The sequence below is a fragment of the Malus domestica genome, chromosome 10 (assembly GCF_042453785.1).
Source record: "Malus domestica chromosome 10, GDT2T_hap1".
In the NCBI taxonomy this organism is placed as follows: Eukaryota; Viridiplantae; Streptophyta; class Magnoliopsida; order Rosales; family Rosaceae; genus Malus; species Malus domestica.
In genome coordinates, this window is record NC_091670.1 from 42,103,603 (window position 1) to 42,129,186 (window position 25,584).

The 25,584-nt window shown below is 38.6% G+C and overlaps 4 protein-coding genes and 1 long non-coding RNA gene across 6 annotated transcripts; 2 read left to right on the forward strand and 3 right to left on the reverse strand.

The window, feature by feature from the left end:
• Positions 1–1,293: 1,293 nt before the first annotated feature.
• Positions 1,294–3,199, reverse strand: LOC139188379 (uncharacterized). Its single transcript, XR_011571777.1, has 3 exons — positions 2,878–3,199; positions 2,335–2,401; positions 1,294–1,470 (listed from the first exon to the last, which is right to left on the reverse strand). It is a non-coding gene; the product is annotated as an uncharacterized lncRNA (long non-coding RNA).
• A 440-nt stretch (positions 3,200–3,639) lies between these two features.
• Positions 3,640–7,653, forward strand: LOC103446719 (calcium-dependent protein kinase 2-like). Its single transcript, XM_029087604.2, has 8 exons — positions 3,640–4,793; positions 5,282–5,425; positions 5,517–5,669; positions 6,076–6,191; positions 6,320–6,487; positions 6,566–6,693; positions 7,064–7,163; positions 7,243–7,653. The coding sequence occupies exons 1-8, from the start codon at positions 4,034–4,036 to the stop codon at positions 7,315–7,317; spliced, it is 1,644 nt and encodes a 547-aa protein (XP_028943437.2). The 5' UTR covers positions 3,640–4,033; the 3' UTR covers positions 7,318–7,653.
• A 2,308-nt stretch (positions 7,654–9,961) lies between these two features.
• On the forward strand, positions 9,962–12,925 carry LOC103446865 (uncharacterized). Of its 2 annotated transcripts, none has more exons than XM_008386020.4 (6): positions 9,962–10,364; positions 10,531–11,370; positions 11,477–11,667; positions 11,752–11,958; positions 12,078–12,138; positions 12,287–12,925. In XM_008386020.4, exons 1-6 carry the CDS (start codon positions 10,140–10,142, stop codon positions 12,866–12,868), a joined length of 2,106 nt encoding a protein of 701 aa, XP_008384242.4. In that variant the 5' UTR covers positions 9,962–10,139; the 3' UTR covers positions 12,869–12,925. The 2 variants fall into 2 exon arrangements, with proteins under 2 accessions (XP_008384242.4, XP_017190348.3); XM_017334859.3 differs by having other exon boundaries at positions 9,989–10,364; positions 12,284–12,925.
• A 2,229-nt stretch (positions 12,926–15,154) lies between these two features.
• LOC103422468 (peroxidase 42-like) lies at positions 15,155–17,648 on the reverse strand. The gene is made up of 4 exons (XM_008360532.3): positions 17,195–17,648; positions 16,717–16,905; positions 16,274–16,439; positions 15,155–15,951 (listed from the first exon to the last, which is right to left on the reverse strand). The coding sequence occupies exons 1-4, from the start codon at positions 17,438–17,440 to the stop codon at positions 15,539–15,541; spliced, it is 1,014 nt and encodes a 337-aa protein (XP_008358754.3). The 5' UTR covers positions 17,441–17,648; the 3' UTR covers positions 15,155–15,538.
• A 2,897-nt stretch (positions 17,649–20,545) lies between these two features.
• On the reverse strand, positions 20,546–25,292 carry LOC103446720 (tRNA wybutosine-synthesizing protein 2/3/4). The gene is made up of 9 exons (XM_070806602.1): positions 24,521–25,292; positions 23,904–24,306; positions 22,626–23,813; positions 22,304–22,433; positions 21,931–22,166; positions 21,422–21,557; positions 21,192–21,268; positions 20,939–21,045; positions 20,546–20,851 (listed from the first exon to the last, which is right to left on the reverse strand). The coding sequence occupies exons 1-9, from the start codon at positions 25,215–25,217 to the stop codon at positions 20,742–20,744; spliced, it is 3,084 nt and encodes a 1,027-aa protein (XP_070662703.1). The 5' UTR covers positions 25,218–25,292; the 3' UTR covers positions 20,546–20,741.
• Between the last annotated feature and the right edge of the window lie 292 nt (positions 25,293–25,584).

Sequence of the window (25,584 nt, forward strand, 5' to 3'; positions counted from 1 at the left end):
AATTAAGTTCGAATATCGTAAACGACGAGTTCAATACCAATTTATTTCTATCACATCTTAATGTAATGTATCGTTCTATTAATAAAAATAAACAAGTGATGAAAAAAAACATTAAACATAGCGGAACATAAACAAATAGAGGCAATAAAATACACAAGAGACGGTGAGGGGAAGAATAATTTAATTTTTTTATCGACATCGTTGCTTACTGCTTCCTTAAGAGTTTCGTAACTCAAATAGTTAAGGATAAGATTCATGTATTCGAGACCTTATGTTTGTATAAAAAAATATTTATCTGTATATCTGAAGTTTCTTTAGTTTCAATTCTCCTCCCTCGTTATCACTTGCACCAGAAGACAATTGTTTTCATAACTTGACATCTAATAAACCAAAAGTTAATAGTGACAGCAATCTAACTTATCAATTGTAATATTCTTTAATTATAGAAAAAATCTGGCATGCAATTGGGATATTTAGAACGATATTTTATAATTAAGAATTTGTCATGTTAATGGGTTCAAATTATAATTATGATTATTTTCCAAAAAAATCAATGATACGATTACGAGCCAATCACACCAAAGAAAATACCAAGTGGGCCTAAAGCACTAATTTGCATGTTAATTGGATATATAGTTTAAGACATTAGCCATTTAAGATATAGTAATTTACAATATGGGGCCTAAGATTTAATAATTATATTTACAAAAATACAATAATTATATTTACTCTCACTCATAAAAATCTGAAAATGACACATATTTATATATAATTTAAACTTGGGAATTGGAGGTCCCAAGTTCCAAGTTTTTTTTTTTTCATGCGGAAATTCTAAATTTCTATGTTTATGAATCTAAACAAGAGATTTGGTGCATGTCAATTTATAAATTCTAACTTTTGTCAAAATTTCAAGTTTATTTTCTTCATCCAAACATAATGTTAAAAATTTCCAAGAAAAATTCTAATTTTTTGTTGAACTAGGAAGTGAATAGTGTTAATCGAGACCTTCCTTTTCAATGCAAAATTTATCTCTTCCTTTTCTCCTTGCTCGAAGATCCACCCTTGAATTTTATTTTTTAATTCTATATTTAACAAGTAAATAGTTACACTGTAAATTTAGAGAGCGATGGTTTATATGACGATTTTTTTTACAACATTTGACACACCCCGACCGAGATCAAGACATGCTGACCGTCACGTGAGAGTGACGTAACCATGTGCACAATGCGAAAGCAATAATGATAGGAAATATACGAATAATTAAAAACCAAATTACTAGAGTGCACTACTAAACAGGAAGTGATCAGAGTTAGTTACAAAAGTAAACACTCCTAATCAGAGCATACTAAGTCTAGGTGTAGTCCAGTAGGACAAATACTAGTTATACAGTACCATGAATGTCCTACTATTATTTAGATAGGTCAAAACTGCCGACGTCCTCAAGTCACCCACATCAAGCTTACTTAAAACCTGGAGATGCGCAAAACAGAAAACGTAAGTGGGCAAAAACAAATGTTTTACAAAATCATTTCATTTATCAACATATCTAACCCCTCGCTGTAAAACATGTATAATTTTTCCTAGAATCAAGATATAAGCATATACATAAATATATATATATATATATAATCATATCACTTCAAATCATGCTTCACTTAATCATAATCATATGTATGTCATACCAAGATATAACAGAGTAAGCAATTCAGGTAAGAATAATTTCATAGAAATATCACATGTTAGCCGGAACCCCTGTAGTAGTCTGTACGGCTGAATTCATAGCTAAAAAATTACTCTAGCCGGAGTCACTACAATGACCTATACGGCAATATACTGCACAAGAGTCGGAACAAAACAAAAAGGTTCATACGACAATAATGTGTGTAATATAATCATGCTCAATACTACTCTCACATAATAGTTGGGCGATAAATCGCTAGTCACTTACGAGTCGGAACCATAATAAATGTCTGTATGACAAGACTATGCACCTAAATTGGATCCAATATGAGCATATGGTGCGGGAGGTGACATAATAAACAGGCATGTGCCATATTTATGACTAAATCACAATCACCCTAAGTGCAGTTTTATGAGCTCAACATTATTCAATCACATATCGCATCATCGATGATTCACATAACCAACACAACTTACCTGAGCTTACCTGAGCGTCCACATCACCACAATTATATATATAAAGCATCACATACCAATTCATGTATGAATTATAAACTTATATGCATGGCATTTATGGCATACTATCATTTAAACACCTATTTCTGGGAAAATATCAAGTATATAATATATACTGAAAACTAAAAGCCCACTCACTGGTAAGTCAAAGGGTCATAGCCCCCGAGTCGCCCTTGGATACGCTCGTCCTCGGGATAAGTCTCACCTATATGCGAATTAACTATAAAAACGTTATTTTAAAGCACATAGACAAAACTAGCTAATAACTTCTCATATATACCTCAAATTGGGTATATGAATATACCACAGTGACCTACACAACCTCAGGATCATCCCTAAATTTTTAGATTAATTTTTCAGTGCCCCACGCGCCGGCGAGTGCACGGCAAAACGCGCCGGCCACGCGCGGTCACCTGTAACGGAACAGCAACGGCGTTAGGAATATTCCTCGAAATATTCCGTTAAAACCCAACGATAACCATCCAAATTAACTGACGGCGTTAGCATATTCCGTCAAAACTGACGGAATATTCTTTTTTTTTCTTCGATAAGTCGCCGGTTGCCGGCGACTTCGTCGGTTTTTGGGTAAAACTTCTAACCGTTTATTCTCACTCATTTTTCAACCATTTTCTTCGAAATTTAAACCAAATAAAGCTTAGAGTGAGAAGAATGGCGTTATACCTATTTGAAGCATCAAATCTCACGAAATCATGTTGGGGAAGCTTCGAAATTCCGACCAAACCTGCAACTCGTCGTTTCTCGCAATCCCGATGTCCAAATTCTTCAAACGAACTACCCCGAGCCTCCTTGGGACCTCCTAAAACTTCCTACAAGCTTGAAATCCCCTAATAATTGAAGAATAAAAGTTGCATGAACAATGCATGGAAATCGGGCATTGTGGTTCTACGTGAAATCGAAGGTAATCTTACCTATATTTGGTACCTTTGAACTCGCGAGGACCTTAAGAACACAATGGTACCATTTTCTTCCTCGATCTGTGAGGTTTGAGAGGTCCTTGATGTTTGACCATACAAGAAGAAAGAGAGAGAGTGTGTGTGTGAAAGGGCACGGGAGAGAACAGAGAGAAAAAGGTATGTGTGTGTGGTCCTTACAAAGTCAACCAAACCATTTATACACTAACCTTTAATCCAAGTTCCAAATTTCCAAAATTTAAGCTAAGGTTAGTTCTTACTATAACCCTAGCATTCAAATTGGAACCAAAACACACAACACCACGAGACGTTAAAGGGTAAAATTGTCATTTCATATTATCAAAAATTAAATATTCGGAACGGGTTGTGACAACATTTTATAGAAATAATTTTTCTAAGAATAAATTATAGTATAGTTGTTAAACTAGCAAGTTCTCACGAACAAAAAACAGTCACATGCTGGTCCCTTTAGTTTTGCCCTTATTGATTGTCGCATTTGTAGACATGTTTTTCACACGTTTCTAGCGTCAACATTTTCAACGAATTCATTTATTGATCAGCAGAACTTTATTTGTGTTTATATTTGGATTTTGGAGCAATTTCGGATATCCCGACAAATCCACCACATCTTCAAATTTCCGGAAAGAAAAGCAACCAAATTTAATTTTACTTGGTATGGACTGCTGAATTTCAGCTCCCCGTCAACACGCAAATTTCAAACCTTTTCCATGTAGACGATGGCTATGGTTGCACCTTCGTCAATTACTATCTAATCTTGATCTGGGTTTTCGCTTAAATTCCTCAAAGATCTGATTCTTGGGTTTTCTTCGATTCAGCGTTTCGTCGTTACCCTTTTGTTTTTCGATTGAAATCCGCCACAAATATCCCAGAATCCTGATCGGAAAATGGGTTGCTGTAGCAGCAAAAAGAATGCTCCGAAACCCGGTTCAAATGGGTTTGGGTCATCCCAGCCTTATCAGCAGCAGCAAGCGGCGGCTCAGCCTCTGAAAGTCTCATCCCAACAACCCCACTACCCACCACCACCACCACCCAGACCACAGCCCCAGCAGAGGGCACAGGCTGCACAGCCGCCGCCCGAACCAAGAGCACAGCCCCAGCAGCCAAACCCTTCTCCAGTAAAACCAGCGCCGCCGCCGAATAGCATTCTCGGGAAGCCCTTTGACGACATTAAGCAGTACTACACACTCGGAAAAGAACTGGGCAGAGGCCAATTCGGCATCACATACTTGTGCACTGAGAACTCCACCGGCCACAGTTACGCCTGCAAGTCGATCCTGAAGCGAAAACTCGTGAGCAAAAACGACAGGGAAGACATCAAGAGAGAGATTCAGATTATGCAGCATTTGTCTGGGCAGCCAAACATTGTGGAGATCAAGGGAGCTTATGAGGACAAGTACTCTGTGCATTTGGTCATGGAGCTCTGCGCCGGTGGGGAGCTTTTCGATCGGATCATAGCGCAGGGACAGTATTCGGAGAGGGCTGCCGCTGCAATTCTGCGTGACATTGTGAATGTTGTGCACATTTGTCACTTCATGGGCGTGCTGCACCGCGATCTCAAGCCAGAGAATTTCTTGCTGTCTAGCAAGGATGCGAAGGCAATGCTGAAGGCAACGGATTTCGGGTTGTCTGTTTTCATTGAGGAAGGTGAGTGCATTGATTTTTATGATCTATGTTCATATTTCCTGTTACAAGTTGTAGAATTTTGAGCTTGAGCGTTCTGAGTTTGATTTTGTAATTCCCTATTTGTTGATATATGCCAAATGTGTTGTAAAAATACCAGTAATAGTTTACTACAAATTGTTATTCATCTAGTTTAGTTGCAGATGTTATAATGGCAAGAAGTTACATTGCGAACGGAAGGTTGTGTAGTTTACTGGGAACCGATAATATGATTGTTTATACATTGTAGTGAAGGTTTAAGTAGTAAGAGTGGTCAGCCTGCGCCATTTCCTACCTTATGCGGTGTAGCTAATCGAATTATGATGTTTATAAACCACTTTATTCCTTTGTAAAGCTTTCCGAAAAAATTCATTTTTTCATTTTATTGCTTCAGTTAAGTATATATAATCTGAAGTTTTAATCTAGTGGATACATTCTAATGTGTAGCGATACCTGCTTTGTCCTAATCTCAGGAAAGGTGTACCGTGATATAGTCGGCAGTGCTTACTATGTTGCCCCTGAAGTCTTGCGGCGTAGTTATGGAAAGGAAATAGATATTTGGAGTGCAGGGGTTATTCTGTATATCCTACTCAGTGGTGTACCTCCATTTTGGGCTGGTAAATATGAATTCAGTGTATTCTTGCTAAACATTCACTGTTCTCTTAGGTTTTAGTTATCTATCATTATATCTCGCTCTTTATATTGCAGAAACTGAGAGGGGCATATTCAATGCCATATTGGAAGGAGTAATAGACTTTGATAGTCAACCATGGCCATCGATATCAGACAGTGCTAAAGATTTGGTTAGAAAGATGCTGACACAGGACCCAAGAAAGAGAATTACTTCTGCAGAAGTTCTTGGTATGTTACCTCTCAAATGCTATTTTGGATGGATTGAAAGTTACAATGAAGCAACACATGCTGTATAAGATATAATTTCCGTCGATAATTTCTGTTTGTATGATTTATAGACCATTCTCCTTAAATGTGTTATAATCTCTTTTGAAACGACATTTTTTCATTTGCCTATGAAATGACATGATAGAAATTAGGCCTTGTGCTGGCATTCAAGGGATAATCCTATGTTTAGTTTTTTAGTAATCTGTTGCTTCCAAATCAACGAACCAAATTTAGCAGTTAAATAGAAGCTGAAAGGATAAATATACAGCATTACAATAACCAACTTTTAGCCACACGGCCCTTGTTACCACCAGCTCTTGTTTTATGAGTGTGCTTTTGACTGATATTTAATATTCTGTATGCTCAGAGCACCCGTGGCTCAGAGTAGGCGGAGTAGCATCAGACAAGCCAATAGATAGTGCAGTTCTCTCTAGAATGAAGCAATTCAGGGCAATGAATAAGCTCAAGCAACTTGCTTTGAAGGTAATTTCAGGACTTTGTTCCGAAGCTCCTATATTTACCTAATATTGGCAAAGTTTCCAGAGAATTTCTTCTTATCATATTTGTCTTTTTCCCCTAATAATTTTTGTACATTTTGAAAATTTCCCCAGGTCATAGCAGAGAATCTATCGGAAGAAGAAATTAAAGGCCTTAAAACAATGTTCACCAATATGGACACTGACAACAGTGGTACAATAACTTACGAAGAACTGAAGACAGGTTTAGCGCGTATTGGGTCGCGGCTGTCTGAAACCGAAGTTAGGCAACTCATGGACGCTGTAAGTAACCATCAATTCCCCAGGAACTCAATTATGTTGCTTCTGGCTATTTTTTGATTTCCGTGTAACACATTTCAGGCTGATGTGGATGGAAATGGATCGATTGATTACATAGAATTTATATCTGCGACTATGCATAGACAAAGATTAGAAAGAGATGAGCATCTCTACAAAGCGTTCCAGTATTTTGACAAGGATAGCAGTGGGTGAGTTGACAAATTTTGTGCAATGCTTCTGTATACATATGTCGTACTGGATTTCTGTTTTTGATCAAGTGAAATTCAACTACTTGATCCTACTGGGGGGAAATAAATAACTTTGGATAAATTTCTTGTTATGATCGTGCTAGATGTGTGCTCAAACAACTTTCTGCTTATTGATTCATAAATTTAGTCTCAACTTGTGAACTTTGCAAGCTGAAATTGATTCACCCTGTTTGTCAGGCATAAGTAGTTACGAATATATATATTAGCTTGTAATATCATAATTTACTAGGAAAGAAACTGTTTATTTCTTTTTATCATTCAGTCATAAAACGAATGTTAATGAAGTTCCTTCGTCAATTTCCACTAACAGGTATATTACAAGAGACGAATTAGAGGCTGCTATGAAGGAGTATGGAATGGGTGATGATAACACCATCAGAGAAATAATTTCTGAGGTTGATGCCGATAATGTAAGTTTACTTGCGACTTTCAAATATCTGTTACTTTTTCTCAGTCGTGTTCTGCACTGATTTACTTTGAACCAAATAGGACGGGAAGATCAACTATTCAGAATTCTGTGCAATGATGAGAAGTGGGACTCAACAACCAGCAAAGCTCTTTTAATTCCACTAACAGGCATTTCAGAACTTACAAGCACAAGTGAATCGTTATGGATTTGAGCTGCTTAAGTGAGTTTAACTGTTGGGTAGTATGACTCGTGTGCTCGTATCAGAGCATTATTTCCGGGAGGTATGAAGTAAACCAGACTAATCTTGATCGAAAACGGGCAGTTTGAGCATGTGATGCTAGAGTTTGGTGTTTGATTAATTAGGCTGTGTTTCTGTGCATCTATTTACTTGTTAGCTTATTTTTTTGAAGTTCTGTTCAATCTTGTTATGAACCTTTTCCTGAATATACGACGATTTTAATTAATTTAAAAAGATTTCGTTGTGATATAAATGCTGAACAAAAGTACTGCCGATGATAGGAGTTTTGGTCTGTATGCTATATTGATATCAATATTGCATCCAACTCAACTCAACCTCTCTTTTCATGCTATGTTCTTTCACTGTGATTTCTTCCACGAGGAGTTGTGTTACAGCCAGTCACCCACACGCCTTGAATTGACCACACACTAGAATGGTAAAATCTCTCTAGCTTCAGTTAAGTGCTCAATCAGTTTGGCGACGGAGATCGAATATGATTGAAGTTGAGTCCATGCAATTTTATTAAAGTCTCATTCTTTGAGACGAGACTTAAAACCCAACATGTTAGACCAATGTCCAATTTAACAAGTTTAGTCCCAACATTTATAAGTTCACGGTATGATGGCTATGATAGTACCAAATATCTCAATTCTTAAACTTCAATTAATCCTTTTATTTTTGTGCACACTTTACCAGAAAAAAAAACACAAAGTACATATACGAAGGAGAAGGAGTCCTTTGGAAGGACACCCACTTGACAGACACCCTTCAATCCCAGGAATCCCAGGATTTTTTTATTAGAATGTACTATTTACTTGAAAATTAAAAGGGCAGTAATCAAGAGAGGTAAGTACTCATTATTGTAGGACTTTCCCTTCCCCTCTCCAGCACCGCAGCACAGTTTCCATACAAACCCTGAAGAAACATTTCTTTATTTATAGCTACCATTTTGGGCGCCCACAGGTTTCTATCACATACACCTCGTATTTGTAGGGCATATCTCATAAAAACATATAATTTTTCCAAACTTAGGATCTCTGATACAGTGATAAATGCTATTACTCATTTGAATTACTTACTCTTTTGCTCCTTCAGCACCAAGACGACATTGTTATGGGATTATCGGTAACACTAAATTTTTTTATACAAGTGATATTATGAGAGTCAAACTAAATGCAGAACTTCGAATGCTGTGATAAACTCTTTTAAATTTTAATCAACCGAGTTACAAACTCCTTGTTGCATGAACACTAAATTAGGAAAGAGCAAATGAAGGTGCCCAAATCGAATGACAGGATTTTTGTTTAAAATTAGAAGGATGGTATCCAAGGTTTTTAGCCTTCATATTCCCTGACACAAATTGCATTTTCAAGGGGCTAAGCATTCCCACGTGAGGTTGTAAGATTCTATGATGCTGCCCACTTACGATATATATTATGTGCACGTGTGCAGTACAACCCCATCTTTTTTATGCATCCACTTGGGACTCCCTAAGTCAAGACATACCTCAAATCAGCACTCCCTTGATTGCTAATTTTCATTAACTACAAAATTATAGAAACGATTAACTTAAACACGAAGATAAACCTGCCCCGGTTTGGATTAGGATTAATTAGTACTCCACGCTAACATGAAATGACACAAGAACACAACACGATACAACTCGATTTCCATCCTTATGTGCGCTTGTAGAATTTGTTCGGATTTAGGTTAAGAGTGTAATTAACATAGTCTACAAACTATGTATTATTTTTTATATGGTAATATAATATAGGAAAAGAGCATAGGATGCTCTCTAATCCAGCATTGCTGAAAAATTAATTAATTAATTCACAACTGTTTTATATGTTAGTACAATTTTGTTTATTAATTAATATTAATTCACAACTGTGAAGTGTGAACTGTGAATTGTCACCAAATTGTGAGATTCAAAGCTCCTTTTTTATTTTATAAATAAATAAACAAAAGGTGAGGCCTTGTTGGATTCTTATTAATGAAATTTTATGGATTGTAATCAAACAATTTTCAAAAATGTAAACTTTCACATAAGAAAATAAACTGTTTTTTTTTTTGTTTAAGAAAGGGGCTAATGGTATGATATAAGAGAAATTACAAAATAATGTTGCGAGGTCGAGAGACTTCAAAAATATCATACAATAATAACTGCTTACAAGAAGATGAAGTTTGCTCAAAATACATTGGACACAAAGCGTGAGAGAAGCTCAGTAACTCATCAGCAACACAATTTATCTCAAGATAAATATGCCGAATATTATATTCCCAATCATGCAATAACATCACACGATAATCATTTTGGCAAAGAAAAATGATCTCTACACTGCTCTTTTCTTTTGTATATGTGCTTGTTTATGTTATTTGGGTTTTCTTTGATTTATTCGGTCTAAACCCTACATAAAGAAGAAAATGGATGTGCGAGAATCGCTTTAATACTGAAGTCCAACGAGAGGGAGAGAGAGAGAGATGTGCACGTGCAGTTGCATGTCTGCCCCCTCGCCAGTCGCCGCTCTACTTTTCCAATTTAGAAAACTGAAACAAAAACCAAGCACAAAAATAGCCCTAATCTTGCTTAAATATGTTAAACTTTATCTCAAGATTTTCTTCCGGCAGGACGCATTTTCTCTGAGAATTCTTTAGATGGTATTTTCCATTTAATATGATATTCTTACTGGTGTTCAAAGATTATTACATATTTCATCATATTGGTGTTCGTCCTAATCAATGATGGAGCTTCACTCTTGTGCCCCTCTGGTCAATTCTTCTGCACTGTGCGTTATAGAGGAAGGGATGAGAGGAGAGAGTGTCAATGTCGTCGTTGCTGAGGTTTCGGCCGAACTCGAGAGGGAGCGAAAGAAGAATGCAGAGCTCATGGAGAGGATACTATTTCTTGAAGCTCAATTAAAAGAACGAGAGGCTAAGCAGCCTCCTCATCCAGCAGATGGACAAGTAAGACCTTGACTTTTTTGGTAGCTTCTTTGCTTTTCAACGAATAGCGTTGTAGCGATGTTTGAGACCGCTCTGAAAACGGCTAAAAGCACTTTTTTTTACAACTAAAAGCACTTACGGTTTTGAATGATCATGTTTATGCCAACCTCTTAACATTTGACATCAGGGAAGTTCTTTGAATGCAATGATAAGAAGCTTCAAGAAGTTCAAGCGACAGAAGACAGAACTAGATAACAATGGAATCGAAGATGGAAATGTTATCCCAACCGAAATGGATTCGAAGAAGAAGCATCGCACGCAATGCTTGGCTCTTAAAGATCAAATTCTGGAAGACCGTCTAGTCAACTGGATGAGCATGGAGGAAACTCAGTTTTTGCATCTAGAAAAAGGAGATGGCGGCGATTCAGTTGACTGCGATGACTCTGATGATGGCGATGACGACGATGATGATTACCGTGAAGAGGATTGTGTTAATAATGACTGTAAAGAAGGGGAAATAGCTGATAATGTTTCGAGAATTTGTAGTGAGCTGAAATGTGAAGTTGTTGATAAGGGATTGGACGCGCAATGTGAGAACGTTTTCACAGGTGGGAACGAGCCAGTGATTTCAAATGCAAACCAAGAAACGAATGAACCACCTGATACAGGACCAGTTTGTGATGAGATGCAACTTCGAACCCAAAACAAGAAAAAACCTAGTGATTTTGGAAGTTACAAGGTGCCATCTGATACCCTTAATTTCAAGGAGTTTATTCGTGCAGGATCTGCAAGCACATCGCAACAGAAAAAACCTCCAAAGGTGGCATTCTGCCCGAAAGAAGTGAAGAGAATAATTGATTCAGAAGCCCTGCTGCAGAAAAATGCTCAATCCCACACAATAAGAAAGGTCATAGTTTTTGCATCAATTGGAATAAGGCATGGTTGCGAAGATATCTATGAATTAGACTTCAATCATTTTAGCATTTTAAGGAAGGGAGAGCCATACATGTCTACGAAAGATCCCGGGGTAAGGAAGTTAGTATTAGGATAAGTTTTGCATTTAAATAAGTTTTCGAGCTTAATCTTTCTTTGTTCATCAGCAAAAAAGCAATTTAATTTTTGTTCCTTACCAGGAGCATGTTCTGTATGAGAATCCTGGTGTTCGGAGGAAGGTATTTTACCCGAATCAACAGAATCCGACATTATGTCCTGTTAAAATACTCGAAGAAGAGAAGGCTATGCGACCATCGGATTCTAGCTGCCCATCATGGCTATTTCTCTGCATAAAGTATGGCGGAAGAACACGAAATCTTCCCCAAAATGAGTAAGTATTATTGGAGAAATTAACTTTTAATTTACCGAGGTTTGCAGCTTAATTCAAAATTCTATCTGCATAAATGTGTTTCAGATATGTTAGGCAGCGTATGGGAAGAAACAAGCTGAAGTCTTTTGGGCCACTAATGTGTCGAATGGCAATGCTAGTTCATGTTCGCAGTGGGAGCTTCTTCTTCAAGGCCTTGGGCATCACTCTTCTTTTCATGGCTGGTTTTCCTGATGATCTTGTTCAACGAGAAACTAAATACCAGAACTTAGACTTGCTTCAGAAATATTATAGGTATTTCAATCTAATATACTAGTACGAAATGAATATTTCTGAAAAAAGGCTATTCGGATAGTTCTGTACCTCAATGTAATCTCTAATATAATTGAAGCACGACATGTTTTTCCTTGTAGGACGGATGAGGATGCTGAAGGGGAGGAGTTATTTCTTCCACATCCTATGACTAGTGACACTGTAAGATCAACTTCCCAGTTCATAAATCTGAGCACATCCTAGTTTCGATTTAACTTCCCAGTTCATATATCTGAGCACTTCCTAGTTTGATTTGACATTGACAAATAAATTCGAGTTTCTGAAGACTGATCTTGTTTTCTCTCAGCAGGCCAGTCCAAGTTCTCAGCAGTTCTGTGGAAAATCTTGTTCAACAAAAACAAAGGCGAAAAAACAACCTCGCTCGAATAGGAAGCCTCACAATATGCAGATATCTCCATTCCCACGGACTACACTTCTGAGCTCTGCGCCTTCTACACAATTTGGACTGGTAGGCCATCAGACTTCTATTCTTCACACTCAAGCAATGGCAACATTATCGTCTCATACGCCATTAGATGCTCAACCAATCTCAAACGCTGTAATTGCGAATGCTGGTACGAATATCTCCTACTCTAGTCAAACACCGTATCACATTTTTCCCCCACAACCAGCTAACACCTTTGTGCCTATGGTATATTGGCCTCCCCCAAACACATTTTCTCCCGGACCCTATCAATCTACACATGGCTACCAGTCTTTTCCTTCTACCGGAAACTACTTCATTCATCCACAGCCCTATTACAACAATCCATCTTGCAGTCCCTTGAACCCCAAAATGGTGGAAGCAGCAGGAAAAAATGGTGCAGCCTCAGAGGAAGCTGATAGTGGCTACAATTGCAGTTCAAGCAGTATTGAACCAAAGAAGAATTAGAATATCTGTCTTCCTTGTAATTATCACAACTTCCTTATTCTTAATACAGGCTTTGTTCAATTCCGCTATCTTGTACTCAATGTAAGAAAATGAGCCTCTTTTCGGTTTTCATGGCAGATCTTGTCATCATTTTAACTCCGAAAATCCAGAACAGAACAACCAAGCACCAAGATTTTATGCAGGACAGGCTTACGAGGCAGCAAGTTCTAAGTGACGCCGCTGCCTCGTTAGCCTGCCCTGCAACCATGAACCAATACTCTGCGATTACCCAAGTATCATCAAGATTCTTACAATCCTTCTACGAGGCATGCCGATCGAAGTCAGATATCTTTCTCTTTCACTTGGGAAATCACACATCTTTGAATAAAAATCCAAATCTGCATGAACTAATCAGTGCATTTCCACCCAGTAACAATAACATTTTCAACACAAAAGTTTCATTTGCACAATTACATTTCAATTCATAACCACGATGCCCTAGGACCCTATCGCAACCTGGTAGCCCTCCTTAGTCAGCTGACTCACCGAAATCAAACTCCGCTTCAAACCCGGGAGGTGCATCACATTGTGCAGCATCCACGGAGCCCCACTCAGTAACTTGACAAGCACGTCACCTCTCCCAACAATGTCCAATGCCGCAAGGCCGGGTACACCTTTCCGTAGTTTCCGGCGGTGTACTTCTCCATGATTCCCTGGTGCGGCGAGCAGTGGAAGGCGACGCCGGGGGTGGTGATCCCCGACTCCAGCGAGGAATCGACGGTCAAAAACAATGCTTCGTTGATCACTTCGATGGTGTTGGCGGCCCAACGGTGTGCTTCTTGAGCCTGAAATTCTCGCTGACGTGTCCTCTTTTGCCCCAGTGCAGGCAGACGTCCGCCCATTTTCCCAGACCCGAATCCATAGCAGGAGTCCTGGATTTTCTCTCTCGGGAAGAAGAAACCTTAACAGCTAATTGATCGGGGCATTTTTCGTTGGCCACGGGTCCAAATTAGGCTCATGGGCTTAGCCGTGCACGAATTGACACCAAAACTTACTAGGAGTAGCAAATGTGGATGAGCAGTAGGGGAGATTTTTCAGTGTCAGGAACATAGCTTGGTACATACTAAATGTAATAATATAATTTGTTGGAAATTTCTGGTCTACCCTGTGTGATAATACAATTGGTCGGAAACTTGAAAGAAAAAAAATTTAACCAATTGTATTATGATATTTGGTAAACCGAGTCGTTTCCCAACATACTGAAAAATTTCTCGAGAAATAGTGCACAAAGTAATAATGTACTATATGAGAATGCAAGAAACTTCGGTAAATTTACTTATTAGGACACCACATGTGAGACATGTGTATAAATTATAGAGTCAAGTGAAACTAAAATAAATAAGTCTCATGTTTTTGTAAAATGTGCTCCTAAATGACAAGTTTTATGGACTCAACTCCACATCCATATCCCCGAGTTTTTCTCATCTAAGAGAACCACCTTAGCTTATGACATGTGTAACAATCTCTCTCTAGGAGTCACATCTAAAGACATTGGATCCAATGCCATTTGTGGCCATGTGAGCTTTTCTTACGCAATTCCTTCCTTTTTCTCCCTTAATTTGCTTGTCTTGGCATTTTCTAATTATTTAATATCAATTATGGAAAGCTTTTGGAACACTCCTCTAATGGTTTAATTAATTATTGCTTCTAAAGTTGATTTCTTTATTCTCTTTACTATCTGAGGGCCCAGCTCTAGGGAGAAATTTTTAGTTGTGACAAGAATACAGATAGTACACCATGTATTTTTATACAAGTGGTGAAAAATTTTAATTTTTAAGTTATTAACCTTTTAACACACAGAACCCACCATTTATATAAGGAAATGTAGTGTACCATCTCGTGTGACGGTCACACTGAAAAATCTCTCAAACTCACCAACCGGTATTTAATTCGTGGATTTATCCGCTTAATTATGTATTAATCAGAATCATATCGTTTCTTTCTCTTTACTTTCCACTTTAGTTTTAGTTACTTGATGCATTGATCATTGTCTAATTATAATCCACCACTAGTTGGTAAGAGCTTTTTTTTTATAATTTATAACAAGGAGAAGATTAACTACAATCCGACGAGAAGAAGATTAAACCCGTGATTTAAGGAGTTGAAGAAAAACGCGGTAATCACTAAGGTAATTCATCACTTATACACAATAAAACACTAGCCAAGCATAACTACACACCAGGCAGCCGTCTCGGTTCTAATAACTATAATTAGTTTCACAACATCGGCATGATATGCAAAAGAAGCTTAATTTGCAAGCATATATCATACATAACCATCATCGTTGAAATCCATACATCAGCATACATGTTCAAAGTTCAAACCATCCATCCATACATACACACATCCCGACATATCCACCATGCCCATCTCACCCAAAGAGAAGAAGCCAAAAGATAAAATCGAAACCCTAAATCAGACACAGTGCATCATGAACAAGGGCCACATGAACAAATGACCACATGCATGCCTTTTAACCCTAGCACTGACCAACTTCCATAAAAACAAAACATACATATTGGTTAAAAAAAAAAACCCTTTTATTATCCAGCAACTTGTCCCACACACATTTTCTCCCCTAATTACATAACTAAAGAAGAAAAGTGCTTCCTGACAAGGCTGCTTTTTGCGCTAGTCCCGGATCTTATTGGCAACATTGCACTGCTGTCGGATCTCGCCCTTGTTTCCGGTGAGAGGGTTGTTCTCGGAGAGAATGGTGAAGGCTCTCGAAAACTCCTTGAAGAAGTAGTCTTGGCTCTTGGCCATTTTCTTGACGTAGGGTTTTGTCCTCTTGTCTGTGGCTAGCTGGTGATCCACCATCATCAAACCCTTGTTGTCCAAGATGTTTCTGTAGTAGTTATTATCGAAGATCATGGGGGTACCGCGGTCATTTCTCACGTACTGAACGGCTTTCGGGTCGGGGATTGCATCTGGGCACTTCTTGAGCATGTGAGGGACATGGTCAGGGTTGAGCTGAGGATCAATTTCTGGGTACAATCGGTGCACCAGCTTCACACAATGTGTTCTTCCAACACTGTGAGCTCCTGCAATTGGTTCCAACAAATACGACAAAATTAGTGTTTCTGATAGCGTTTGATATAAAAAAATTTCTGGAGAAGCAAAATTGTATTTGAAAGAGTTAAAGAGTGTTTTAGGGCAACAAAATCACTTACGACTTATGTTTCTTTGAAAAGTTCTTTTTATCACATAGAAGCACTTCTAGCAGAAGCGTTTTCCAAAAAAGCAAATCTCAAACAAGGCTTAGAAGTGTTTCCTTAGAACGCTTGTTCTCGAAATAGCACTTATATTTTTTATTTTAACCTTTAAACGTGCTTCTAGTAAAAGCAGCTTCTAGAGCATATATACCTAGAAGGGCAACCAAACCGGGGGTGTCAATGCCCATGTCAGCAAACTTCTCAAGGACAACGGACATGCTCTCATTGTGGTCAGGAAGGTATTGCTCAAGGATATCAGCTCTGCTTCTCCTTCCATCTCTTCTTCCAGTTTTAAGAGGAATGAATGGGCCTCCAAGCTGAGAACACAGTAATTAAGTTCAAAACACGATTTAGAGAAATATATACTTCAAAAATATACCAAAACTACATCAAAAAGGTAAAAAAGTAAATAAATCCGAGTACTAATTCATCTTAATTTGTACCTACATATTAAAAAGGGAAATTATTAACTTAGATAATTTTCTTTTTTTACTAAATTCAGATCTCTGTTTTTACAGAAGATAGTTGTGAACCAAAAGTGGATAAAAGCAGAAAGTAAAAAAGGAAGAGAAATTAGGTAAAGAGAAAATATACCCTAACAACACCCTCTCTGGCAGACAAGACAAGAATATCTGAGCAGGAAACAACACCAGGGCACTCCCTCTCCAAAGCTTCTTTAATCTCTTCAATGTACCTAAAGTTTCTCATCCCAAAGCTTCTGTCCATCTCCTTCTCAGACAATGATCTCCTTGTTGAGTCCAGCAGCAGAGATGCATCACACGACTGCAAGAAATTAAAAGGTTATTGTGAAGGTATCTCAAAAAATGGCTAAAAGTTCTTTCTGATAGCTAAAAACGGTTATGATTACGTTTGTCATGTTTACAATAAAAGCACTTCTAGTAGAAGCACTTTTAAGCATAAGCGTTTTCTACAAAAACAGTCACAAACGAGTCTTAAAACGCACGATAGTGTGTGAGAGGGCTTGAAATACCGACAGAATGACATTTCCAGTGTAGGTAAGTTTCTCCGAAAAATCTTTATGAGAAAAAGTGAGTCGTATGAATGAATGTACCTGGACAGCACAGTCATGAAAGATGTTCCTGAGCCAAGAGAAGGCGGTGTTCTTGTGGCGCTTGTAGAGAAGCTTGACTTGTTCTCTGATGACCTCTTCAGCCTGAGGACACGTGTCCCTATAGAAGTCCATGACAAGGCCTAGGTCCTCCTCATTTCTCTCAGTAGCAAAGCAAGAAACTGCTGAGAGAGAAAGCAAAGCAAAGAAGAACAAGAGAGCTCTGGAAGAAGAAGAAGAAGAAGCCATGGCTTTCTGCTTCTGCTTCTGCTTCTGCTGGTGGTGATATCAGTGAAGTCCACTGAGCTGAGAGGCTCTTTAAATAAAAGGAGAGACGGAAAAAAATGGTATTAAAAAATGAGACACTTGTTGCGAGTTGCGACTAAGGGGTATGCTACATGAGATGCTTTTGACCATTTTCAGCCTTGTATTCACTGCAGCATTCACCGCTCTAATTAAACGGACCCGGATCCTCTCCGGACCCAAAATATCTGAACCTAATAATCAAATAATTTAGACCGTTAAAATTTGATCGAACGATTATAAACAGTGGGTCCTTTAAAATTATAATAATTGTAACCGTTTGATTAAATTTAACGGTCCAGATCATTTGATCCTTATGCTTAGATTTTTTAGATCTAGAGAGGATCCGGGTTCTAATTAAACTACCGCCACCGGCTCAAACTTTAATGCTCACATTTTCTGCTGAAATTTGGCCTTCAAAAATTTTACAACGCACCTATGGACTCATGCACTGTTTTAGTAAAAGTATGAATCTGTATGCGGTAATGTAACCGTTCACAAAATAGCTCCATCAGAACAATCAAAACTAAAATTTTATTCTAATAATTGGGGTCAGTTTTATGAATTTTAGAACTTCACTGTACTTTATTTTGTATTAAGTTTTTCGTTAGCTACAAATACTTAGTATATTTTCTTAAAGTTTCTTTCTAAATCTTCCTAGATCTTCCTCTAACTTCTTTGACTTGAGTCTCCGTCTTATACTCGCATATTCTAATCGGAGTATCTGTAGATCTATAGTTCAATGTCCAAACCACCTTAACTCATTTTCTCTCATTTTATCTTAAATTGCGGTCACTCATACTTTACGTCGGATATCTTCTTTCTTAATCATATCGTGTCATGTGCCCACAAATCCATTGGAATGTTCTCATTTCCGCTACACTCATTTTTTACACATGTTGCTTTTTGACCGCCCAACATTTTGTGCTATAAAGCATTGTTGCCTTATTGTCTTATAAATTTTTTCCTTAAACTTTAATAGCATACAACGATAGCACAACACATTCGATACACTCTTATATTTCATCTATCCAACTTATATATCATTGCTGTAATATAAAATACTTATAATAATACGTTCCTCGATGCTGTTGAAGCCAAATGCAATGCGGAAAAGCAATGGCATCATGACAAAAACTAAGATGATTGCATGCCTGCTCATAGGAAGAAAAGAAAAGGGAAAAAGAAGTCTAGCATTATCTTTTGGAAAAAGAAAAGAACTTTGAAATCAAATTATTCATATCGAAATTAATAATAAAACTTTATAGTTTAGGTTTGAATGACTTGAGATTGAGATTATAGAATGATAATGCGATCCTTGTAAACAAACTTGTACAAGAAAGTGACCTTCCAATTTCACCACAACACAAACGAAAGAAGAAACTATTAGAGGAAACGATAATTTCGAATTGCGATATTCAATTTTCAATTTCTTTGAGGAAGTTTGTGAGCTCGTGTCTTATTAAATTATCTTAAACTCGATATACGAAAAGTTTCTATTATAAGAGCAACTCCAGCGGATGCTGGTTGCTTGGGCGACAGGGGAGGAGAAAGGGCCTGAGGGCCGGTGGGAGCAGCTCCAGCGGGGAAGGGCCCGAGTGAGGGTGGGAGCCCGAGCGAAGGGGGGGGTGGGGAGTCGACGGGCCTGTGGCCCGAGGGCTTTGCAATTTTTTTTTTTTTTGTGTCAGAGAGAGAGAGAGAGAGGGTTTTTTATTATTTAAACAAACAAAAAAAACTATTATTTTAATTGCTTATTGCCAGGGGGAAGGGTTCCAAGGGTGGAGATGTAAATGACAATTACTGTTCATTAATGGTAGTTACTATTCATTTAAGGCAGTTACTGTTTAATAGGGTGGATTGAATAGTGAATTGACAGGGAGAAGGGCTTCATGGGTGGAATTGCTCTAAAACAACTTAACATGATGAGGTCACACTTTGATTGAGTATCCAACTCGTTATTCAATTTTATAAGTTGAATCTGAAAAGAAAAATATTACTAAAATGTAACGTTGGAATACGAAATTAATTATATAAAATTGCGTGATACCGAAATCAAGGAAAACTAATTAAGTCTGCTGAACAGTGACAAGGCCACCGACACTTTCACTTTCACTCTCAATGAACAGCATTCGTGTCATTAATAATACATGCACTAAAGATGATCGGTGGAGCCCCAAAAATGACACGGCCACATAAATTAATTATCTTACTTAATTAAGTATAGATCTAGCCGTTGGAATGATTAAAGATAATTAATCACTTGTTTATTAATAACATAAAGAATCCTAACTATTGACTCTGACCAAATATATAGAGATCCGCAATGAGCATTTTATCCACCTCTGTGTGTATTCTCTATTCTATATTTTATAGGAAGAAATCGTGTACGAAATTCACAAATCAAGTTACGTTGCGTAATTTCCTCCATACGTTTTGAGTTCGATTTCAAAGTTAAATTTAAACACTTGAAATTGAATAGGAGATGAGTGAATTCCCATTTTTTTTCTTTTTTCTTAAAGAGTTTTCAAGTATTACAAGTTACAACATGATGCCCTACATTAGCCATTTACAGGTGAGCTTCCTTATACTATACATAAATCAGCTGGCTTTCCAACTTTAAGTCCAATCGACTTTTTTTTTTAACAAATGATATTATTTACACTAAAAAGAGGAGATGGATGGGCTTAGCCGAAATTTAGAAACGAAAAATAGATGGAATGGCATGACCTTGTGGCCGTCCCGCTTAAGACACTACTCTAAGGGTGAGACTGAAGGATCGAAAATTAAGCGATAAGGATGTTTTTTGTTAGGGTGGACAACCATGCGATCACGTCATTCGGTCCTACTAATTTTGCCATCAAATTAAATTTAGAGACAAGAAACAAGAAGTAAATGAAATGGCAAGACCGCATGACCATCCAGCCAAAAACACTATTCATGGGGTGAGAGGGATCCAAAACAAGCAGTGAGAGTGCATGTCTTAGGCCGGACAGCCATGCGATCCTGTTATCCGAACATACTAATTTCTCCATTAAGTTTAATACAGTGAAATACAAGTGCAATTCAATTTTTCATTGACAATAATTTTACATAGTTTCATCATCAAAAACAAAAGGAAAAAATTCGAAACAAAACTCAGATATCAAGAAGCAGGCCAATCCAGGTGGGCCCCATGAAATGTGGATGTTGTTCTAGCCTATACGTTACAGGTTTTACAAGACAAAAAAACGAAGAAGGATTCATTTGGTCATGTTCGGATCATCTGTCGACATCTAACGTCTGCAACAAGATGACGGATGTGTGGGGCATACCATTTCACTCTCTCGACATGTTCTACTCTTACTTCCCAACTAAGACCTGCAAACAACACCCAATTTACAGTTTTACACCCTGCAACCTATGCAGTAATGAATATTCATGTGTTTTGAGTTGAGAAGATAATACCTTCGGATTTGGCAATTTCACTTATTGATTCTGATACATGTTTAGTCCATGAATTCTCCTCCGAGTCCTTGACGTTCCCGTGCACGTGTAGCATCCCGCCCTCGCTCCTGCATTATCAGAATTGCCATCAAAATGTGTACATTGATTTGTCGTGTGTGAGTGAGAAAGCGAGAGATCTTCAGCTTCTTATAATGCTCGTAAGTGAAAATATTTGCAGAAAGCATTTGAACAATAGGTTTATAGGGTTTATCACCTTAATGCCCTAACAGCAGTGACCCAGCTACCTTCACTTGTTGGAATGAGACCGAGACAGACCCGATCAGCCACTCCCTGTGAAAAAACAATCAAGTTATAACAACCTCACCAGAACCTTGCGTTTGACAAATTGCCTAACTTGCATAGTATAATACATAAAGTGAATGCACAAGTTAAATGATATTTATATCAGTAAGTAAAGCAAATGATGCCAGTCTTTGGACATACTTTAGGTGCCACTATCCGGTTATCCCCTTCAAGAACAATGCATCGGTCACTAACTGAATTGGCTTGCACATTTCGCCGGAGTGCCTCAACAGCATGGGGATTCCATTCACATGCATAAACTAGTTTTGCGTTGGCCCTGGTCAACCAACATTTTCACTTAGAAACAGCATTAGTGAAGGCAATTTGAAGGGAAGAAAACAAAGTCAGCAGCAATCAAGTGCAGCTTACGTAAAAGCATGATCAAGAAATATGTATCAATAAGATTCATCGATGGAACCACCATTGCAAGGGTTAAATCCAAGCATCTAAGTCCGCCCAACAAATGTCATAAATGTTTTCTTATTCTTATCCTACTTCTAATAAAATATGTATTGCTGACTGACAAACAGACTGCGGTAGGCTGACTATTTCTATGTCCTATATACTTCAAGATTTGAATCTTAAAGAAATCTGCAATTCGGAGGACCAAGAAACAAAATCTATAAATTTCTAGAACCAGCGAGATGTACCTGACAAGAAATGGCAGAACAAAATATCCAATTCCAGCAAACAAATCCACAACAATCTCATTTCTGCAATTCATTGACGCCATGCGGAGCTTCTCAGATAGGTTGCCCCAGGAGAACATACATTTAGTAGCATCGAAAGAATAGAGAATGCCATTTTCGCGATGCTCAACCCATCCATTATCTCCTACAAGAATCTCCAAAGTACTGTCCCTTGTAGCGGTCGACGCAACTCGGCCCTGTTGAAACAGATTCAAGTCATGAATATACAACCGATAGTCGCATGAGCAATGCATAGATCAAATAACTACTCATGAACATGAGTAACCCAAATAACTACTAAAGAACCTTCGAAGCGTTTAGGTACATTACTTACTTGGCGTGCAAGGCGATGAGCGTTAAGTGATTTGGAAATAACATGCCAAAGCTCCATCCCTAATGAGTCCCATATTGGATTCTTGAACGATGTCGCCGGAAGGACAACTATATCTCCAAGTCGCTCCCATCTACAAAAGACAAAACATTTAATATGAGTATCATTATCATACATGGTCATTGAATCTACTAACCAGCAAATTATAGTGCATCCCTCATCCATAGGTTTAACTGAAAATGTGTTAGGTAACAAATCTTCTATAATCAGCTTAGTTTAAAAAGAAAATGTATTTACATGCTTGCACAAAAGCAAAAACACAAACCTTGCTGGTAGCTCCTCTAAGAGTTCTGCAGGCAGTCCTTTCTCCTTTATCAGCAAGCCCACAATTTCATTCATTACTTTCGCGGGAGATTTGGCAGCTCTCTTGACTTCAACTTCTTCAGCTGCCAGCTTAGTAGCACCACATTCCTTTAGAATGTCCAAGGCTTTTGAACAGTTCACCTCATTAACCGAGAATTCTTCTCCTATAACTGGTTTAACAAAGTGATCACTATGTCCTTCAGATAAATCTGTCAAAGGACGCTTGTTTTCTTTAAACACACCTGAAAATTTTTCGTTCACAGGAAAACATATATGTGAACCACTCTTCCTGGAGTACACCTTCCTTCCAAGATCTAACCATCCAAACTTCTTCAATATGTCCTTGCCTACTTTTGCATATTTTCTTTCAAGTTGTAGAATCCAATATGACTCTACCTGCTGACTTATGCCATTTTCCATGGGCAAGTCACTCTCAAAATTCAGATCACAAGGTTCACTTAAGCTCTGCACACCTTCAGCCTGTGGATCTTGGAATTGTTTACCTTTCTCATTATTCACCATTTCATAATGTTGAGCATGCATTTCTCTGTCATCTGGCTTAATATTATCATCTATGCTCATAAGAGGAAGCAAGTTGATTTTCATGGGCTTACTAAACTTTGTCCCAAATGCATAACAAGATGCCCCACCACCAATCATAATAAGATTGTCGCCGACAACATTGGCTGTGCTACGTACAAATAAATCTTCACCATTGGATTCAAGTTTCACATGCCTCCACACACGGACCTTCAAATCAAGTAGTGCTAACTCCTGGCAACGTTGTTTAACTGGACAACCACCAACAATCCCAAGATAATTCTTGTAGACAAACATGGAGTGGGAGAACCTTGCATGTGGACTTCTCCCAGCTGCATTTTCATTCTTCCATTTACATGTTTGGATATCAAAAACATACAAGTCTGCAAGTGTTTTCTCACCACTATATCCTCCAAAAATATATAGTTGAGATCTATATGCCACCATTGAGTGAGAATGTCTAGCACATGGATGCTCACCACTGACAATCAACTCTTTCCACTGCAGATTATCGGTATCGAGAACATGTAAGGAAGAACTGATGGTATCATTGTTAAGTCCACCAAACACATATATCTTTGAGCCTATAACAGCTGCAGCATGCCGATGCCTGTTTAACACACATATAAATAACTTAGGTGCATACTTTAGAAGCAAAAATAATGTTCTTTGGAGTAGATTATGCGGTTAAAAGTGTCACCTGGGAGGAAATTTGTCCCCAGAACATTCCAATAACTTCCATTCATTCTTTGCTGTATTGAGGACCCAAACATCACTCAAAATTTTCTCAGGATCAGCCCTGCCTCCAATGACAAACACACAATCTCCAACCAGAGACGTAGTGTGACCCAACCGCGGAGACGGAGTGCCGTCTGCATCAATTGCTCTCAAAGTGCCAGACAATGGATCAACCAGCCAAGAACTACTTCTTCTCCCATGTCTTCCCATGCCTCCAAAGCCACCAAACACAAGAACACCATTCCGGTTTTTGATTTCCAATGCACAAGACGAATGACCCCAGAGGAAAAGATTCTCTTCGGGATCACCGGCTATTTCCATCTCAACAACAGACAGACTACAGCCACCAGGAACTTCCTTGGACCCTGCCAATGTTTTTCAAAAATTCAGACCTTTGCATTCACATTAAACCGAAAGGTGTCCTGCAAAATACACATTTGCAATCCACTTTCATTTCCCACCAAAAATAAAGCTTGCAACTTTCACAAAACTACACCACAGAATCCAAAAACACAAAAAAACCCAATAACTTGACAACTCAAAAACATCAAAGATTCAAAATCCAACTACTAAACATACCAGAATCCGAATGCCCATCTGCCGCAATCTCGCCATTCGCAACCGTGGGACCCACAAACCCTCCATCTTCACTCTGCAGAGCCTGGAAAAATGCCTCAGTCCTCTTCCTGTTGGCCTCCATTTTCTCGTTCGCCACCCTGACAAGGAACCTCACGTACTCTCTCGACACCATCACCTCCCGGCTGCTCCCCAGCGGCACCTCCATCCGAATTGAACACCGAATGGCGATAATCACGCGCCGGTTCGAATTCGTAATGCCGGACTCTCTGAACCCGCAAGCAATCGCCTTCGAAACCAACGACTGCGCCGACGCCACGTCCCTGCACTCCACCGCCACAATAAGCGGCTCGAATCTGAAAACGAGGTCGTTTTGGTCCTGTGCGTCGTTCTGATCATTCGGGTCGGGGCCGAAGAGGAGGCCGAGGATAGAGTCGGCATCCGCCGGGTCGTGGGAGATGAAGATCCACGTGCCACCTAGAGCTTTCTTCTTGGTCTTGGGCTGATTTGTCACGTGCGTGGGCTGGGAGAGGATAGAGATACGGCCGGAGCAGGAGCTGGTGGTGAAATAATTGGGGTGGCTGTTGATGGCGTCGAGAAGGGGTATGATTGGGGCGTCCACCGTGCCCTTCGGTGATTTGTCTGTCTCTTCCGACCGCAATGACGCTAGCGTCGCCGCCTTTCGTTTCTCGAACACCATCTCTTTTGCAGCTTCTGTAAAACCCTCCAAAAGTCTCGGCCCAGCTGCTCCTGAAGCAGAAGAAGAGCAGTCTGGGGAGCAAGGAGGGAGGGGTAGTTTGGGAATTTTATGTTTTTAATTATTGGGCTTTAGGTGGCCCGTTAAAATCAAGACTGGGCCGGACCAAATCTTAACTTACAAGTCAGGTCAGGCCTATGTCAGGGTAATATTATTTTAGAAAAACTAATAAAAATAACTTGAAAATTTTGAGTTTTAATGATAAGGACAAAATAAAGGGTAAAGTGGATAGTACCAGGTTTGACTTTTTAGTGTAAAATGTGATTTTTCGTTAAAGTGAACAGTACCGTGGGCTTTTCGTTAAAACTTC